The following is a 20276-nucleotide window of genomic DNA, read 5'->3' as shown; positions in this document are numbered from 1 at the left end:
TCAGTATTGGCCCCATCTAAATGATCTAAACACAGAGAACACTAATAATCCAACATGAACCATTCTGCCCCTATTGTCATGAGACCCAAAGGCAATCAGACCCAGGAACTGACACTGAAACAAAACCAGACCTATAGTCAGTTCTCGAGAAACAGCAAGAGAACTAGGGAGCCTATGCTCTCTAAGAACACCTACGTTGTTCCTTCCTTGAAGCCTGGGCTCAAAATAGCCCGGCAAACCCATCTGGGCCAAGCCACTATAGAAGAGGGCAGATGCAGAGGTCACAGAGCTGCTTTCATCCTGCCTAGAATGTTCCATGGTATCCAAAAAAGGGCTATAAAATGTTTCCCTTCTAAAAAACTAGACGGAAAAAAATGTAGGTTATGAGTATCTTAAATAATATTTTGTCATGAAACCCAAGGAACTTAAAAAAGTAATCTCTTCATTTTTGATAACTTAAATGAGAAATCCTAAAGTTAATATCCCAATATTGTAATTTCTTCTCTCTTTTTTAAAAAATAGAGACAGAGCCTCACTATGTTGCCCAGGATGGTCTCAAACTCCTGGGCTCAAGTGATCCTCCCGCCTTGGCCTCCCAGTGCTGGGATTACAGGTATGAGCCACCATGCCCGACCATAATTTCTTCTCTAACCACTAATTTTCCTACATACACTCAAGCAAATCTGTATTCAATTAAAACGAATGCCCGGGCACAATGGCTCATGCCTGTAATCCCAGCACTTTGGGAGGCCAAGGAGAGGCGGGTGGATCACCTGAGGTCAGGAGTTTGAGACCAGCTTAACCAACACGGTGAGACCCTATCTCTAATAAAAATACAAAATTAGCCAGGCATGGTGGCACATGCCTGTAATCCCAGCTACTTGGGTGTCTGAGGCAGGAGAATCACTTGAACCAGGGAGGCAGAGGTTGCAGTGAACCAAGATTGTGCCATTGCACTCTAGCCTGGGCAAGAAGAGTAACTCCATCTCAAAAAATAATAATCATGAAATATAAAATAAAAATAAAATAAAATGAATGGAGACTTTCTATCTCCCCACAGGTCACAACCAAGGATTTTCCTGAGGCTAGCACTCACTGGTTAACATTGAGTATACTCATGCACCAAGGATGTGATGAGGCACTGACCTTTAGCCGAAGTCTGGTGCATACGAATCTTTTTAGAGGCCACAAACTGTAGCACTTTCTCCACATTATTCTTCATCTCCTGTTGGTTACTGGGACTCAGCTGTACCCCACTCAGCTTTTCTCCTGCTGTTAGGAGAGACAAAATATACGAAGTTATAGGGAGGAATACTATCAAAGTTTCATAGCAGTTAGATACAGAGGAAGGGAAGATTTGATGTGAACACCAACATTATACATAAATATATAAATGAGTTAAGTCCTGGTGTTTGTCATTTAGATGGGAAATAGGAAAATGAAAGCCTTTTGGAAGGCTTTCAAATTTATACTTAGGGGTCTGTGAAGTTACTGTGTGTACATTTATTCAATCAGCAAATATTCACTGAGCATCTACTGAGTGGCAAGTACTCACTATTCTGAGCACCAGAGAAACAGGAGAGAACAAGAAGAATAAAGTCCCTCCCTTCATAGAATTTATATGTGCAGGAGTGGCTGATAACCATCAAGTTAACAAGTAAGTGTTTAATATAATTTCATAGTAGCGGTAAGTGCTTGAGGAAAAATAAAGTACAATGATCATGGTCTCTCTGATCATACATTTGGCAGCAGCCTGAATAAAGTAAAGCATGTTAAGATTTGAGGAGGAAGCCTTCCAGACTGAGGAACCACAGGGACAAACCCCAAGCTCCACTTACCTGAGGAACAGCAAGAGCAGTGTGGCTGGGGAAGTGAGCAAGGAGTCAAGTCCTAGGAAAGGCTAGACAGACAAGCAAGGCCAGGGCATACGGAGCTTTCTTTTTCTTTTTTTTTTTTGAGACGGAGTCTTGCTCCGCCCAGGCTGGAGTACAGTGGCGCGATCTCGGCTCACTGCAACCTCCGCCTCCCAGGTTCACCCCATTCTCCTGCCTCAGCCTCCTGAGTAGCTGGGTCTACAGGCGCCCGCTACCTTGCCCGGCTAATTTTTTGTATTTTTATTAGAGACGGGGTTTCACCGTGTTCGCCAGGATGGTCTCGATCTCCTGACCTCATGATTCGCCCACCTCGGCCTCCCAGTGCTGGGATTACAGGCGTGAGCCACTGCACCCAGCCCATGCAGGGCTTTCTGGACCAGAGCAAAGGGCCTGAATTTTATCCTAAGTGTAATGAGCAGCCAATGGAGAGTCTGAGACAAGGGAGTGACATAATCTGGTTTATGTTTTTACAAGTTGACTGGCAGGGCGCCATGGCTTATGCCCATAATCCTAGCACTTTGGGAAGCCAAGGCAGAAGAACTGCCTGAGCCCAGGAGTTCAAGACTAGACTGGGCAAGATGGCGAAAACCCCGTCTCTACAAAAATAATAAATAAATAAATAAATAAATAAATAAAATGGACTCTGCGTGCAAATAGACTATGGAGAGAGGAAACAGGGAGATCAGTCAGAAGGATGATGAAAATGGTCAAGGCAGGACATGAAGGTTTGGGCTAGAGTGGAAGTCTTGGCTGACTGATGAGAAGTTAGATACCAGGTATATTGTGAATACAAAGCAGACAACACATTTGAAGGATTCGATATACTATATGAGAAAAAGGACAATTAAGGACACCTTCTAAGTGTTCTGCTTTAACACTTAGGCAAATGATAATGTGGTGTGTTACTCAGATGAAGAAATTTGAAGAATAAAGGGATTGGTAGGGGGAAGGACATCCAAATTTCTGATTAGGACGTGTGAAATTTGAGTTGCATGTTACACATCCAAGTAGAGATATTGGATATTCATGTCTAGAACTCAAGGAAAAATTCAAGGCTAAAGATACAAATTTGGGAAGAAATCACTTAGGAGTAGAGAGTATATAAGAGGGCTGAACCTGCAGCATTCCAGCATTAGAGGTCAGGAAGGAAATGAAAAGCCAGAAAAACAAATGAAAGAAGCCCATGAGAAAGGAAGAAAACCATAAGTTAACAGGATTCTGGAAGCCAAGTAAAGAAAGTCTTTGAAGAGAAGAGTGTTATCAACTATGTCAAGTATTGCTATGTTAAATAAAATGATGTCTGAGGCCTAGTCACTGGATTTGATAAGGTGGAGGATTGGCCACTGGATTTGATATGACCTTGAGGAAGGCGGTTTCAGTGGAATGGGATCAAAAGCCTGATAAGGACAGGTTAAAGAAAGCATAGGAAATAAGGAAGTGGATTCAGTGAGTAAAGGCAAAATCTTGTGAGGAGTTTTTCTATCTAGCAAAGTCACAGTAGAAAGTTGTGTTTAAGAACCTAGGTTTTGGCTGGGCACGGTGGCTCACGCCTGTAATCCCAGTACTGTGGGAGGCTGAGGCAGGCAGATCACAAGGTCAAGAGATCGAGACCATCCTGGCCAACATGGTGAAACCCCATCTCTACCAAAAAATTCAAAAATTAGCCTGGCGTGGCGACATGTGCCTGTAGTCCCAGTTACTTGGGAGGCTGAAGCAGGAGAATTGCTTGAACCCAGGAGGTGGAGGTTTCAGTGAGCCGAGATTGCGCCACTGTACTCCAGCCTGGCGACAGAGCGAGACTCCGTCTCAAAAAAAAAAGAAAAAAAGAAAAAAAAAAAAAACCCTGGGTTTTGCGGGGGAGGGGATGGGGAAAAAAGAACCTAGGTTTTGGAAAAAGAAGAATACATATTCATATTACTTATATAGACATAGAATGGGAAGTTTCTCTGGGAAGAAATACAAGAAACTACTAACACTAGTTGCCTCTAGCAGGAAAAATGGGAAGCTGGTGGGGGGACATAAGTGGAAAAAGGAGGTTTGATCTTACATCCTTTCGTACATCTGGATTTCCTACTAGTCCATATATAACCTATTCAAATAAATGGAACATTAAATGTTTAAAACAGGCTTTGGAATTAAAGTAGATCTAGGTTTGCACCTCTACTTTGGCACTTACAGTTGTGTGACTTTGTAAAGTTGCTTAGCCTCTCTAAGCCTCATAAAATGAGTAAAATAGTAGTAGTCATATTATACACCTATCATAAAAATCAAAATAGCATGCTTAGCTATTTTGTTTGACTCATACTAAGTACTATTTATTTTTATAAATCTTCTCTTTTAAGCTTGTTTCCTGAAAGTGGGGATAGTATTATGTTTCCCAAAGACGTGATGATTAAATGAAATTAAACAAGATAGAAAGTGTTCAATCCTAGCATTTGCTATTACCGTTGCCATTATTATCATCATTACATATGAATATTCTGATGAATTCATAAACTGTCCCAATGAGGTATTCATGGATGGGCTGCTTGTTGCAAACCTGGCTTCTTCCATACCACTTGCAGGTCCTATATGCCTCAATAACTCAAAGCAAAGTCAGCTAACTAATGTAACAATAAATGGTTGAGAACCTATTATGTGCATTTGGCTAGAGCTTGTATAAATAGAAAAATAGTATACTACGCCTACTCTTAAAGCGTCAGATCACGCAGGATAGGTAATCAAATGATTATCACATAATTACTATTCAATGAGAGAAATAATAATAGAAATATGGAAAAATGCTATGGAAATAAGGCTATGGTACCATCTAGTAAGAATGATGGCAACAACCCCAGGGTTCAAGACGAAAAAAACCTTTTATAAAGCATTATGGTAAAAGGGTCCTTTTGCCAGTAACATCCCTCCTTTTGTCTGGCTACTACTTCCTTCTCTGGCCTTGGTTTAGATACCAATTCTTCTGGTAGGCCTCAGTTGAGACATCAATTCTGGCAAGCCAATCCCTGAACCCCTAAGACTGGGTGTCCCTCCTATGTGCTCCCATCTGTGCTTACCCCACTCTGGAGTACTAAGTACGTTAATGGAATTGACTTCATTTTCCAGCCTTTCCAAGTAGTTTGGTAGACTCTTGAGAGCATAGACTATTCTCATCCTCATATTCCCAAAACATAATTCAGTGCCTGGGACACAATGTTTATTGACTAATAAATAAATAAATTAACCTTGGGCAAGTATTTTAAGTCTTCTCTACCTCCACTGACATATATTCTAAAGAAAAAACAACCTGTTCTAAAGGGCATACGGAGGATAAAGAAGGCCAGGTTCTGGTCTATGTATTCTAGTATCAGAGTCCAGGGCCAACTGACCAACAATCTCGATGAGATATGCCAGGATCACCCCATCTCGGAGATCCTGTCGCAGGTCCTGCACAGGCTTCACTGCTGGCCTCTTCTTCAGTTGTGAATTCACCCAGGCCACATAGGCCTGCAGCTGTTGCTGGAAAATAAAAGACAGAAGTAAGGGAAAGGTGGCATATTAATCTCAGCCCTTACCTCATACCCTCTGAGGAAGCATTTGTGACGGGGGTATGATAAACAACCTACATCCAGAAGCAAGATAAATTTTTGAGGAAAGAAACAAGAAAGATTATATCATGATCAGACACAGAGCATGTTCACAAATTCTCTAGTTTTATACTAATCTCCAGGGATAAGCTAACGTCAGACTTGGGTGGCACTGTAGACACACATAAGCAGATGAGTCTTTTTTTTTTTTTTTACTTTTTTTTTTTTTTTTTTTGAGACGGAGTCTCGCTCTGTCGCCCAGGCTGGAGTGCAGTGACGCGATCTCTGCTCACTGCAAGCTCCACCTCCCGGGTTCACGCCATTCTCCTGCCTCAGCCTCCCGAGTAGCTGGGACTACAGGCGCCCACAACCGCGCCCGGCTAATTTTTTTTGTATTTTTAGTAGAGACGGGGTTTCACCGTGGTCTCGATCTCCTGACCTTGTGATCCGCCCGCCTCGGCCTCCCAAAGTGCTGGGATTACAGGCGTGAGCCACCGCGCCCGGCAGATGAGTCTTTCAATGACTATGACTCCTGCCTTCCTCAAGTTTTGCTCTGTTGACCAGGGATGAGGGCTTGGCCCAGAACCACAGCCAGTGTTCAGGTATATTCACAACTGTCAACAACCTACCACACTTCTCAGAAACAATCACTTGTGCCATATGCATAACGGACTGTGATACTCATGCGAATTGCTCTTGGGCAACCAGGAGTAAACAATAAACCATGCTCAGAACTGCCTCTCCCATAGCTGCTTTCTTCAAAATGAGACTTAAGTGAAATTATCTCATAGTCAACCCAAGATTTATTCTCCTGAGCCAATAATCCTAGGATTGCTACAGAGTTAGTTTTAATCCATGCTTTATATTGTCAAAGAGGATCTGGTTACCGAAAACCTACACAAAGAAGGAAAAAGAAAGGCTATAGTGAGCAATGTTCCTGAAGACTAAGAAGGTATTTTCATTTACTTTTAGACAAAGCTAGGGCCCAGTATTATCAGAAACTGGTCAGGCATCTAGGTAGCGACACACAACTCATTCCAACCCTTGGACAACCTTACATATTACATTTTGTCCATGAAACAGAACTTGTATTCAGATGTTTATGCTGATTATTTGGTCAAAAGATGGGCACTAATATCAAAATATCACACAAATAATGTCACAGTCCAAGTAGCAGTTCTGACTAGTTTCTTTGCAGCCCAGGACCCTGAGCCTAAAATTTAAGTTCAAGGGCTAATTGTATCAAATTATAATTTGGTTAAAATACAGTTGATTCCTAAGTCCCAAGTACTTCCTTAATGAAATAATGTTGGAAATTACTCACTGGCTGCTTCCTGAACATAAATTAAATCTTCATTATTTTCTCTCTGTGTCAATTTGTGAGAATAAATAACATCCTTTGGAAGACAATACTAAGACAACAATCTATCAGCCGCTGACAAACTGTAGGAAGTGCAATGATCAGGAGGAGGTGGGAGGAGGAATCTAATATTTATTGAGTACCTATCATGAACTAAACACAATTTTTGGTGTCTGACCCATGTTTTAATTAGCGAATGTACATGGGCCAGGGCCTGACATAAAACTGACACTTACTAAATGGTCATTATTTTTGTCATCGTCATCTAATTCAATTCTCAGAAAAACAACTACACTAGAGTTAGCATTATCTCCATTTTATGGATGAGGTTCAGAGAGGTTATGTAACTTCTCTAATGTCCCCATAGCTAGGACATAGCAGACATGGTATTAAAACCCAGTAATGTTGTCCCTGCATTTACCAAGGGCCTCTTGCTACCCAACTTACTCCACAGAACAGAAATGGCTTCACCTTCTGCCTCATATGGGCCAGACACCCATCACCAGGGACCAGATAAAATCTGTGATGCTCCAAGGTCTGCTCCCATTGTGCAGTCAGAGCACTGCCTGAAGCAGACCAGGCAAAGGGCACCTCAGAGTGAACCACTCTGGTCTGAGGGAAAGCAGTTAAGTCCAGAAAAGACACTAAGGTGACAGGTGGGATTTGATTACCTGGCTTTTATATAAAACTCCTAACCGATTTCCCTGTATCTATTATCATTCTCAACCCACCCTCCACACCCACACATTCTTGGTTAAAATCTGTTACTGGTCTCCAGTTATCCTCAAAGATAAAATCCAATTGCCATTCAAGCTCGTCACGTGCTAGCCTTGACCTGTTCTCCAGCTTCACCCCAATTCCCCAAATACCCACCAAGCTTCAGCTCATCTGAATTATGTATGGTTCCCCAAATGCACCATGCTTTCCAGCCGCTCCACCTCCTTCTAACTCCTGCCTCTTTTTTTTTTTTTTTTTTTGAGACGGAGTTTTGCTCTGTCGCTCAGGCTGGAGTGCAGTGGCCTGATCTCGGCTCACTGCAACCTCTGCCTTCCAGGTTCAAGCAATTCTCTTGTCTCAGCCTCCCGAGTAGCTGGGACTATAGGCACCTGCCACCACGCCCGGCTAATTTTTGTATTTTTAATAGAGATGGGGTTTCACCATATTGGTCAAGCTGGTCTTGAACTCCTAACCTCAGATGATCCACCCACCTCGGCCTCCCAAAGTGCTGGGATTACAGATGTGAGCCACCTCACCCGGCCAACCTGCCTCTTCTTAAGTCTCAGCTCAAGCATCACTTTTTTCAGAAAGCCTCCCCTGACGTCTCAGATACCTCAGACTCCAATCTCCTTGAAGGCATCCTGTGTCACACAATCGGTTCAACAATAATTTCAGGCACTGTGCCCAGTTATGAGGTGACAGCAAGCCCCAGCTTGCAGGTTGGTAGAAACAAAGCTATGACAGGGTACATAGGGTGCTAATAAAGTATCAGCCCAACCTGAACCCCAAGCTTCAGAGGGTCTCCTGAAGGAGGAAAAGAAGCAAAGAGGACAGTGAACTCAAAGGAGCTGAGGTCTGAAATATGCTTTATGTGGAGAGTCACAATAGTTCAGAATTATTTGACTCAGAGTAGCAGGTGCTCCACAAATATTTGTTTGGCTCAGTTAATCATTTGTCACATTTTATCAGGCCAGTAACTAAGATGACTGCAAAAGTTAATTGCGTGGGGGACAAACAATAACAAGTATTTTTCTTGAGGTCAAGATAATTTCTACTTAAGTAACCTTAGCTTTTTCTTGGCCGTAGCAGTCATCTCTGATGCAAAACTGATTAGTACTGTTAAGTACTTTTCATGCACATTACTCACAGTCTGGTCTTCCAACAAAAGAGGATTCCACAGCATAAACAATAATAGTCACCACTTTTCTGAACACCTACTTTGTATCAAGAGCTATGCTGGGTTCTTTAAACATGTTTTCTCTAACGCTAATCTGGCAGGGAGATGTTTTTGTATTTATTTTTCTCATTGAAAACAGAGACACAAAATGGTGAAATAACTTGTTCATGGTTACTCAAACAGTAAATCATGAATATGGGATCCAGATATGACTCCCAAGCCCACGCTCTTTCCACTCTAGCACACTGCTGCCTAAACAAATGCACCGCTGAGGCCTAAATGACTTCCCTAGAACTCTCAGGCTGTACTTGAGTCTAAACCACTCCCTCCACCACATCCAATGTTTGAATCCCTTGTGTAATAAACTATACCAAGTGACTGTCTACTAAAGTGTGCTTCCCAGATCAGAAGCATTGGCAACACCTGGGAGCCTGTTAGAAATGCAGACTCCTGGGCTCCTCCCCAGCCTACTGAATCAGAGCCTATTATCTCAACAAGCTTTCCTGGTGATTCATATGCACATGAAAATACGAGAAGCACTGATCCAGCCCGCTGTTGCCATACCTGGCTGCACATCAAGGTCACAAGGGAAGTTTTTCATAAGCAGACGTCATCCTAAATCTACCGGTTGTCTCCAGAAGGTAGGAACTCAGAAAGCTTCATCTTCCCAAGCTTTCCCATATGATTCGTGTAAAGCTGACTTGAGTCTTTTCCCAGCTAAACATTCCAGTTCCCTTAACCAAGGGGTTCCCAGCCCTCTTGATTAACAATCAGAATCACCTGGAAAGTTTTTTTAAAAAAATACTAACGTCTAGGCCCACCATAGACCAGTCAGAATTCCTGACGGTGGGACGAAGGTGTATCAGTATTTCTCAAGTGCTCCTAGTAACATGCAGAGATGTGAGCTAAGGTTAACTATTCCTTACATAAAATAAAGTATTACCACTTTTTTCTTTTTCTTTTTTTTTTTTTTTGAGACAGAGTTTCACTCTTGTCTCCCAGGCTGGAGGGCAATGGCGCGATCTCGGCTCACTGCAACCCCCACCTCCCAGGTTCAGGGGATTCTCCTGCCTCAGCCTCGTGAGAAGCTGGGATTATAGGCGCCAACCACCATGCCCAGTTAATTTTTGTATTTTTAGTAGAGACGGGATTTCACCATATTGGCCAGGCTGGTCTCAAACTCCTGACTTCGTGATCCACCAGCCTCGGCCTCCCAAAGTGTTAGGATTACAGGCGTGAGTCACCGTGACCGACCAAAAGTTTTACTGCTTTTCTAAATCTCTCTGAAACCATGACACCTAGAACCTAATAAAATACTCCCTAGATGTAATGAAGACATATAGCTTCTTCATCCAAAATCATGTATTTTGCTGGGCACAGTGGTTCATGCCTGTAATCCCAGTACTTTGGGAGGCCAAGGTGGGTGGATCACATAAGATCAGGAGTTCAAGACCAGCCTGGCCAAATGTCTCCACTAAAAATACAAAAATTAGCCGGGTGTGGTGGTGTGCACTTGTAATCCCAGCTACTTGGGAGGCTGAGGCAGGAGAATCACTTGAACCTGGGAGGTGGAGGTTGCAGTGAATCGAGATCGCGCCACTGCACTCCAGCCTGGGTGACAGAGTGAGACTCCGTCTCAAAAACAAAACAAAAACAAAACAAAATGCTGTATTTCTGTTTCTTCTCTTTCCTTCTTTCTTTGGCCAATAGATCACACTGCTGACCTGCACTAAGAGGTCCTTCAAAATCCCTAAGTATTATTTTTCATTCTGAAACAATCTTAGACTTAGCAAAAAGGTAGCAAAAATGGTAGAGTTCACCATTACCCGGGTAGCCCAAATTTTTACATCTTACATAAGCACAGTACAATGATCAAAACAGGAAGCTAATGTTATAGGATCCTTGGATGTCACTTTGCCAGCTGGAAACCTCTATAGCCAGTGGCACCTTTGCCTGAGTTTTGCTTGGGCCCACTGGGCCCACTCACCCTAGCAGGCTCGCACTACGCGGTAGGTTTGGATCCCATGCCTGTCAAGGGCAAGTGGAGTGGCAAGGGGTGTGTGAGCAAGTGAACATGGGGTCCAGCCACTGCACACAGCCAGACACACTGACTGTGGTGGGGCGGGCAGCTCCAGGCACTGGCACGGCTGCTGGCTCCCTGCAAGGCTGCAGCTGGACCAGGCATACTGCAAGTAGCTTCCACAGCTGGCACCAGGAAACGTGGTGGCGCCTGGGAGCTTGGAGACTACAGGAACCACAGAGCCCAAAAGACGGTGTCACAGCCCTGGCTTGGGGAGCTCCTAGGTCTGGGAGCTTCTTCTCTCTGCAGCTCTTCTCTCCTTCTCTGTTCTCTCCTTCTTGTCACCTGCAACATGGTGAGCAAGGGGCATGTTTCAGACCTGTTAGTGTTACAGCTCTTTCAGCCCCACCATTTGGCAGGTCCCAAGTTCCTCCCCCATGTCCACAAGGCATGAGGTATGCGGACAAGTGGAGGGTAAGGTGAAGAGGAGCTTTATGGAGCGATAGAATAGCTCAGAGGAGACCTGCAGTGGGTAGCTCATCTCCGCAGCCAGGGTGTCCCAATGATTGTCTGGCTCTCAGCAGACAGAAGACCCTGGATTGGGTAGCTCTTCTCCTCAGCTGGTTTTCCCATCACCTGCTCACCTCTCAGCAGGGAGGAGACCCTGGAGTGGGCAGCTTCTCTCCGCAGGCAGGACGTCCCATCATTTCCCGTCAGGTTGAGTCTGGGGTTTGATGGGCTTCAAAGGGGAGGAAGTGCGTACTGATTGGTTCATGGGTGACCATGGGTAGGCCTGGAAAAAGCACCATAAATTCCCACTCCGGTCTGTGGGGCTGGCAGCCTGGCCCCCAGGCTTCAGGTCTCCCTGGTTTGAGGTGAGGTTTCACTGGGAACCTGTCCCTTTCCACACAGGAGCCTGTCTGCCTCCTGCCACTGTTCATGGTGCTGTGCCAAGAGGCACGTGCAGGCCAGCACTGAGCTGCTCTCAGCACCCTCTCAGCCTCCCTCCTGTGCTTTTTGGCACCCAAAGTCCAGAGGGAGCCGAGGTAGCAGGGGGCTGGCATGTCAGTGCTGCCCCAACCCTGTGCATACCCAGCCAGGTTGTGGCAGTGGCTGGGCTTGGCCTCAACTTTGCTCCAAGATTGGAGCAGGTGCAGGGAGTGGGGAAAGGCCAGGCAGCGGGAGCAAGCACTTCCAAGCCTGGCCCCTGAGAGTGCAGCAGTGCCTGGGTCCACAGCCATGGCTTGGGCGGCTGCAGCTGCAGCTGCACCTGAGGGGTTGGGGCTCCTCCTGCCTGCTCCCTGTCCCCAAGAGCACAGGCTTGCCTGGTCCACAGTCATGGCTTGGGTGGCTGCAGCTGTGCCCAGGAGGCTGGGACTCCTACCTGCTTCTGGCCCACAAGAAAACAGGGATGCCTGGGTTCACAGCCAGGGCTTCGGTGACTGCAGCTGCACCCAGGAGAGTGGGGGTCCTGCCTGCTTCTGGCCCCCAAGACCACAGGGATGCCCAGGTCTGCAGCTGGGTAGCTGCAGCTGCACCCAGAGAAAACAAAGCTCCCACCCTGCCAACTCAGAGGGGGCAGGCTTCTGCCTGTCCCTGGCTCCCACAAGCTCTGTGGAGCGTGCTGCCCCGGCCACAACTGCCCCACTGCAGCCGGCATCATGGCAACAGCTGTTCCAGATGGACTGCCGCTGCCATCACTAACACTGACAAAACACCATTACCTAATCTAGACTTGGTTCAAACTTCACCAACTGTCCCACTAGTGTCCTTTATCTGGTCCGGGATCCCTTCCAAGATCTCACAGTGCACTGGGCTGCCACGTCTCTTCCATCTCCTCCAATCTGGAACAGTTGCTCAGTCTTTATTTGTCTTTCAAGACCTTGACAATTTTGAAGAGTGCTGGCCAGTTATGTTGTACAATGTCCCACAATTTGGGTTTATCTGAAGTTTTCTCATAATCAAATTCAGGTTATGGAGTTTTGGCAAGAAAACCACAGAAGTCACATTGTGCTCTTCTCAGTGAACCATACCAAAAGGCACAAGATGCCAATATATCTTGCTATTGAAGTTAACTTCGGTCACTTGGTTAAGGTAGTATCTGCCACATTTCTCTACTGTAAAGTTGCTCTTTTTCCGTTTGTAATTAATAAGTATTTGTGGAAAGATGCTTTGAGACTATGAAAATATCCTTTTTCATCATTGCTTTTCCCATCCATTTCAAATTTAACATTTATTGATTTTTTTCCTGCTAAAATTATTATTACGGTGGTTCCCAAATGATGATTTTCTAATTCTGTCATTCTTCCTACATTTATTGATTGTAATTCCAACTGTGAGGAAGAGCTCTCTCCTCCCCCATTTATTTATTTACATATTTATTTATTTTTTGAGACAGGGTCTCACTCTGTTGCCCAGGCTGGAGTGCAGTGGTACAAACACAGCTCACCGTGCTTTGACTTCCTGGGCTCAAGCCATCCTCTTGCCTTAGCCTCCTTAGTAGCTGGGACTACAGGCATGCACCACCATGCTCAGCTAATTATTTTATTTTTTTGTAGAGACAGAGTCTCACTATGTTGCTCAGGTTGCTCTCAAACTTCTGGGCTCAAGTGATTCTCCCACCTCAGCCTCCCAAAGTGCTGGGATTACAGGCATGAACTCCCATGCCTGGCCCTCTCCTCCATTTATTTATTTATATCAGTATATCATGGATATTTACTTTATTTTTTATTTCTGCTATTAATCCATTATTGTAATTATTTCTTTTAGGCCAGGCATGGTGGCTCAAGCCTGTAATCCCAGCACTTTGGGAGGCCAAGGCGGGAGGATCACTTGAGGTCAGGAGTTCAAGATCAGCCTGGCCAACATGGTGAAACCCCATCTCTACTAAAAATACAAAAATTAGCTGGGTATGGTGCTAGGCACCTGTAGTCCCAACTACTTGGAAGGCTGAGGCAGGAGAATCGCTTGAACCTGGGAGGTGGCAGTTGTAGTGAGCCACGACTGTGCCATTGCACTCTAGCCTGGGCAACAAGAGCGAAACTCCACCTAAAAAAAAAAAAATTATCATTATTATTTACTTTGCTGCTCAAATTGTTCCAGATTTGGCCATTAGGATACCTTCATTCATATTGGTTCCTGTATTATTATCATATGCCCAGGTCGTGTTTTTAAATTGTGATTAAAGAAACAAAAAATTTGCCATATTAACCAGTTCTAAGTGTAAATTCAGTAGTGTTAAGTATATTCACATTGTTGTGAAACAAATCTATAGACCTTTTTCATACTGCAAAATTGAAAGTGTACCAATTAAGCAACTCTGAATTTCCCCCTCCATTCAGCCCTTGGCAACTACCATTCTACTTTTGGTCTTTATGATTTGACTACTTTAGATACTTCATGTAAGTGGAATCATACAGTATTTGCCTTATAGTAATTGGCTTATTTCAGTTAGCATAATGTCCTCAAGGTTCATTCATGCTGTAGCATGTGACAAGATTTCCTTCCTTTTCAAGGCTGAATAGTTCACTGTGTGTATGTATATATATGCCACATTTTCTTTATCCAGCCATTAGTTGATGGACACTTGAGTTGCTTCCACCTCCTGGATATTGTGAATAATGCAGCTACACAAGTATATAAATATCTCTTCAAGATCTTTTTTTTTTTTGGTCTTTTTTTGAGCTAGAGTCTCACTCTGTCACCCAGGCTGGAATGCAGTTGTGTGATCTTGGCTCACTGCAACCTCTACCTCTGGGTAGAGCAATTCTCCTGCCTCAGCCTCCCAAGTAGCTGGGATTACAGGCATGTACCACCACGCCTGACTAATTTTTGTATTTTTAGTAGAGACGGGAGTTTACCATGTTGGCCAGGCTGACCTCGAACTCCTGACCTTAAGTGATCTGCCTGCCTTGGCTTCCCAAAGTGCTGAGACTACAGGCATGAGCCACCACACCTGGCCAAGATCTTGATTTCAATTATTTTCAATATATACCCAGAAATGGGACTGCTGAATCATATGGCCTGTTCAGCTTTTGAGTACTTACTTTCTTACATTGTAAGATTTTCCAGACTCCTCATCTAGTACTCTCCCTGCTCCAGCTCTGGATCAGCTATTCCTCTTTCTCTTCCCCCCTCCCTCCCTCCTTTCCTTCTTTCTTTTTTGACAGGGTCTCGCTCTGTTGCCCAGGCTGGAGTGCAGTGGCACAATCACAGCTCAATACAGCCTCAGCCTCAACCTCCTGGGCCCAAGCAATCCTCCCAACTCAGCCTCCCAAGTAGCTGAAACTACAGGTGCACACCACCATGCCTGGATAATTTTTGTATTTTTTGTAGAGATGGTGTTTTGCCATGTTACCCAGGCTGAGCTATTTCTTAAAAGAACTCTGGTTCCTTTTATTGGAGAATAGTTTTTAGGAAGCAAGATTTGGGTGACAGGTGTGCTCATTGCTATTGAGGTAATATTCTAGGTCCTCTCAGTAGATAAAGTAGGAAATTTATATATGCATACATACATACCTATATATACTTATCTTGATAGATATATATGAATGTATGGAATGTATATATATATGGGGGTGTGTTGTGTGTATATATATTTACATACATAATTTATACCATAAATTATATTGATATCTCCTCCAACCCAACACCACAGAGTTCATCCTTTCCTTTCACTTTTCCTTATTTGTGTAACTCCCCTATCCTGAAAAAACTGACTCTCACTAGCCATAATATATATTTATTTGCTCAGTCCCTGAATACACATAAAATCATTTCAGAATTCCTAACTCATACCTGGTGAAAAATAAATGTACTAACTACAATAGAGTATTTGTATAAGGTTGTCCCTCAGTATCCATAGAGGACTGGTTCCAGGAACTTCTTTAGTTAACAAAATCCATAGATGCTCAACTCTCTGATATAAAATGGCATAGTATTTGCATATAACCTAAGCACATCCTTCTGTATATTTTAAATCATCTCTAGACTACTTGTAATAGCTAATACAATGTAATGTTATGTAAATAGTTGTTAAGCTGTAATAGTTTAGGACAGGCATCTGGTCCATGGCCTGTTAGGAACCGGGCCACAGAGTGAAGCTTCATCCGTATTTACAGCGGCTCCCCATTGCTAGCATTACCACCTGAGCTCCGCCTCCCGTCAGATCAGCGGTGGGATTAGATTCTCATAGGAGTGGGAACCCTATTGTGAACTGTGCATGTGAGGGATCTCTGGTGCACCCTCCTTATGAGAATCTAATGACTGATGATCTGTCACTGTCGCCCATTATGCCGAGATAGGACCATCTGGTTGCAGGAAAACAAGCTCAGGGCTCCCACTGATTCTACATTATGGTAAGTTGTATAATTATTTCATTATATATTACAATGTAATAATAATAAAAATAAAGTGCACAATACATGTAATGTGTTTGAATCACCTCAAAACCATCCCCCACCTGGTCCATGGAAAGGCTGTCTTCCATGAAACCGGTTCCTGATGCCAGAAAGGTTGGGGACCTCTGGTTTAGGGAATAATGACAAGAAAAAAAGTCTGTACCTACTCAGTAGAGACGCAATTCTTTTGTCAAATATTTTTGATCTGCAGTTTGTTGAATCCACAGATGCTGAAACCATGGATACAGAACCCATGGATAGGGACAGCTACTGTACAATACTTTTTGTCTTTAGCCTTACAGTACACAGCCAAAATACTGCTTCCAAAGTTACTTGGGTTAGTTCTTTCCTTTTCTGCTCCTTCCACTGTGGTTATATTATTTATTTATAATACAGTTAGGTTCATTTGTTACTCTTTGTAGTCCATTTTTGGTTACCCCCACATTCTGGTTGATTTTATTGATTGATTGATTGACTGAGATGGAGTATCACTCTGTCCCAAGTTGGAGTGCAATGGCGCCATCTAGGCTCACTACAACCTCCAACTACTGGGTTCAAGCAATTCTCCTGCCTCAGCCTCCTGAGTAGCTGAGATTACAGGCACAGGCCACCATGCCTGGCTCATTTTTTATATTTTTAGTAGAGATGGGGTTTCACCATGTTGGCCAGGCTGGTCTCAAACTCCTGACCTCAGGTGATCCGCCCACCTCGGCCTCCCAAAGTGCTGGGATTACAGGAGTGAGCCACTGCGCCCAGCCTGGTTGATTTTAATTATTTATTTTTTGGATAGATGAAACATTAATATGGTCCTGAAAGAGCTATTCAAAAACATAAAAAGTGTCACTCCCTTGGCCGGGCGCGGTGGCTCAAGCCTGTAATCCCAGCACTTTGGGAGGCCGAGACGGGCGGATCACGAGGTCAGGAGATCAAGACCATCCTGGGTAACACGGTGAAACCCCGTCTCTACTAAAAACTAGCCGGGCGACGTGGCGAGCGCCTGTAGTCCCAGCTACTCGGGAGGCTGAGGCAGGAGAATGGCGTAAACTCGGGAGGCGGAGCTTTCAATGAGCTGAGATCCGGCCACTGCACTCCAGCCTGGGTGGCAGAGCCAGACTCCGTCTCAAAAAAAAAAAAAAAAAAAAAAAAAAGTGTCACTCCCACATAATTCTTTCCACTTCATTCCCATGTACCTCTCCACACCCTATCCCATGTAACCAAGCTCATTAGTTTCCAGTTTATATGGAAAATAACAGATACATGTGTGTTATTTCCCTTTTTTTCAAGAAAAACATTATAGTATTGAGAATAATTTGTACTTTCCTTTCTAACTTCGCTTCATTTGATTCACTTGATTTAATTCTGAAAATCACTCCAAAGTGGTTTATAGAAATCTGCCCCATTTGTTTTTTCTTTGTTTGGTTTTTGGAGACAGGGTCTTGCTCTGTTGCCCAGGCTAGAGTTCAGTGGCACGATCACAGCTCACTGCAGCCTCGACCTCTCAAGTTCAATCCATCCTCTAGCCCCATCCTCCCGAATAGCTAAGACCATAGGCACACGCCACTACACCTGGTAATTTTTAGTTTTTTTTTTTTTTTTTTTTTTTTTTTTTGAGACAGTTTCACACTGTCACCCAGGCTGGAGTGTAGTGGTGCAATCTCAGCTCAGCTCACTGCAACCACCGCCTCCTGGGTTCAAGCGATTCTCCTGCCTCAGCCTCCCAAGTAGCTGGATTACAGGCACGCACCACCACACCCGGCTAATTTTTGTAGTTTTAGTAGAAATGCGGTTTCACTATGTTGGTCAGGCTGGTCTCGAACTCCTGACCTCATGATCTGCCTGACTTGGTCTCCCAAAGTGCTGGGATTACAGGCGTGAACCACTGCGCCTGGCCAAGTTTTGGATTTTTTTGTAGAGACAGGGTCTCACTTTGTTGCTCAGGCTAGAACTTCTGGCCTCACCATCCTCCCACCTTGGCCTCCCAAAGTCTGGGATTACAGGTGAATCACTGCTTATAAACCATTGCCTTAGTGTTTTCCTGACTGTTCCTGTGTGTTTATTTCACTATGAACTTTAGTGTCAATTTGTCTAACTTCCTAAAAAAGCTTCTTGGAATTTTTACTGGGATTGTATTAAACTTATACATTAATTTAGAGAGAATTGACATATTTATGATGTTGAGTCATCCTATTCAAGAACATTGTATTAGTCTGTGTTCACGCTGCTGATAAAGACATACCCAAGACTGGGAAAGAAAAGAGATTTTAAGATGGGCATGGTGGCTAATGCCTATAATCCCTGCACTTTAGGAGGCTGAGGCGGGCAGATCACTTGAGGTCAGGAGTTCAAGACAAGCCTGCCCATCATGGTGAAACCCCATCTGTACTAAAAGTACAAACATCAGCCAGGCGTGGTGGTGTGCACTTGTAATCCCATCTTCTCAGGAGTCTGAGGCAGGAGAATCGCTCGAACCCAGGAGGTAGAAATCGCAGTGAGCCAAGATCGTGCTACTGTACTCCAGCCTGGGTGACCAGAGTGAGACTCCATCTAAAAAAAAAGTTTTAATGGACTTACAGTTCCACATGGCTAAGGAAGCCTCACAATCATGGCAAAAGGCAAGGAGGAGCAAGTCACATCTTACATGGATGGCAGCAGGCAAAAAGAGAGACAGAGTTTGTGCAGGGAAACTCCACCTCATAAGCCATCACATCTTGTGAGGCTTATTCACTATCATGAGAACAGCACAGGAAAGATCTGCCCCATGATTCAATTACCTCCCATTGGGTCCCACAACACGTGGGAATTCAAGAAGAGATCTGGGTGGGGACATAGCCAAACTATATCATTTTGGGGCCCCTGGCCACTCTCAAATCTCATGGATATTCATAAATAATAATAGTCTTTTTTTTTTTGTACCATCTCTATAATGTTTAGATATAAATATTACATTTCATAAAAACTTTTAGGAAATTCTCCTTCATTTTCTTTTTTTATTTTTTAATTTTTGTAGGTATACTTTTTGTCTTTAGCCTTACAGTACATAGCCAAAATACTGCTTCCAAAGTTACTTGGGTTAGTTCTTTCCTTTTCTGCTCCTTCCACTGTGGTTATATTATTTATTTATATACTTTTTGTCTTTAGCCTTACACTACACAGCCAAAATACTGCTTCCAAAGTTACTTGGGTAAGTTCTTTCCTTTTCTGCTCCTTCCACTGTGGTTATATTATTTATTTATAATACAGTTAGGTTCATTCGTTACTCTTTGTAGTCCATTTTTGGTTACCCCCACATATGTAGGTGTACATATTTATGGGTTTTCCTTCATTTTCAATGCTCTGAAATAACTTACACAACATTGTGTCAATCTGATATTTGAAGGTTTAGTAGAATTACCCATGAGATAATCTGGGCCTGTACTTTTTTGAGGAGTAATTCCTTAACAGGGTTCTCTAATTCTTCTATAGAAATTGGTCTGTTGAAACTTCCATTTTCTATCAATTTTGGTAATCAGTAGTTACCTATGAAATTATCCATTTCATCAAAGTTTTTGAATGCATTTGCACAGAGGACTGCAAAGTCTATTGTAATTACTTTTTCTGTTTCAGTGGCTATTTTCCTATTGTCATTTCCTATTTTGTGTATTTGTATTTTCTCCCTTTTTTTTCTTATTTATGTTAGCTAGTGGTTTGTCTATTTTGGTAATTTATTTTAAAAAACCTTAAAAGCAAAATGGTTTGAAGAATTACTGCTATTCCACAAAAGGGTGACTACAGTCGGCAATAATGTTGTACATTTTAAAGTAACTAAAACTATAATTAGGTCATTTGTAACACAAAGAAAGGATAAATGTTTGTGGTGATGGATACTCCATTTACGCTGACATGATTATTATACATCATAAGCATATATCACAGTACCTCATGTACCCCATAAATATATACAACTACTGGCTGGGCACAGTGGCTCATGCCTATGATTCCAGCACTTTGGGAGGCTGAGGTGGGTCGATAAGCTGAGGTCAGGAGTTCAAGACCAGCCTGGCCAACATGGTGAAACCCTGTCTCTACTAAAAATACAAAAATTAGCTGGGCATGGTGGCACACGCCTGTAATCCCAGCTACTCAGGAGGCTGAGGCAGGAGAATTGCTTGAATCCAAGGCAGAGGTTG

The 20276-nt window shown here is 43.5% G+C and overlaps 1 protein-coding gene across 4 annotated transcripts in view; it reads right to left on the bottom strand.

The window, feature by feature from the left end:
- The window catches only part of DIXDC1 (DIX domain containing 1), a 101423-nt gene that overhangs the window by 56897 nt on the left and 24250 nt on the right, over positions 1-20276 (bottom strand). For all 4 annotated transcript variants that reach the window (XM_050757698.1, XM_050757700.1, XM_050757697.1 and 1 more), the window contains 2 exons: positions 5240-5369; positions 1147-1272 (listed from right to left, as the gene is read on the bottom strand). In XM_050757698.1, coding sequence (XP_050613655.1) covers positions 1147-1272; positions 5240-5369 — 256 coding nt within the window. The remainder of the gene's footprint in view (positions 1-1146; positions 1273-5239; positions 5370-20276) is intronic.

This window comes from Macaca thibetana, chromosome 14 (genome assembly GCF_024542745.1).
Source record: "Macaca thibetana thibetana isolate TM-01 chromosome 14, ASM2454274v1, whole genome shotgun sequence".
NCBI lineage: Eukaryota > Metazoa > Chordata > Mammalia > Primates > Cercopithecidae > Macaca > Macaca thibetana.
This window is presented reverse-complemented; position numbering and strand designations above follow the sequence as displayed.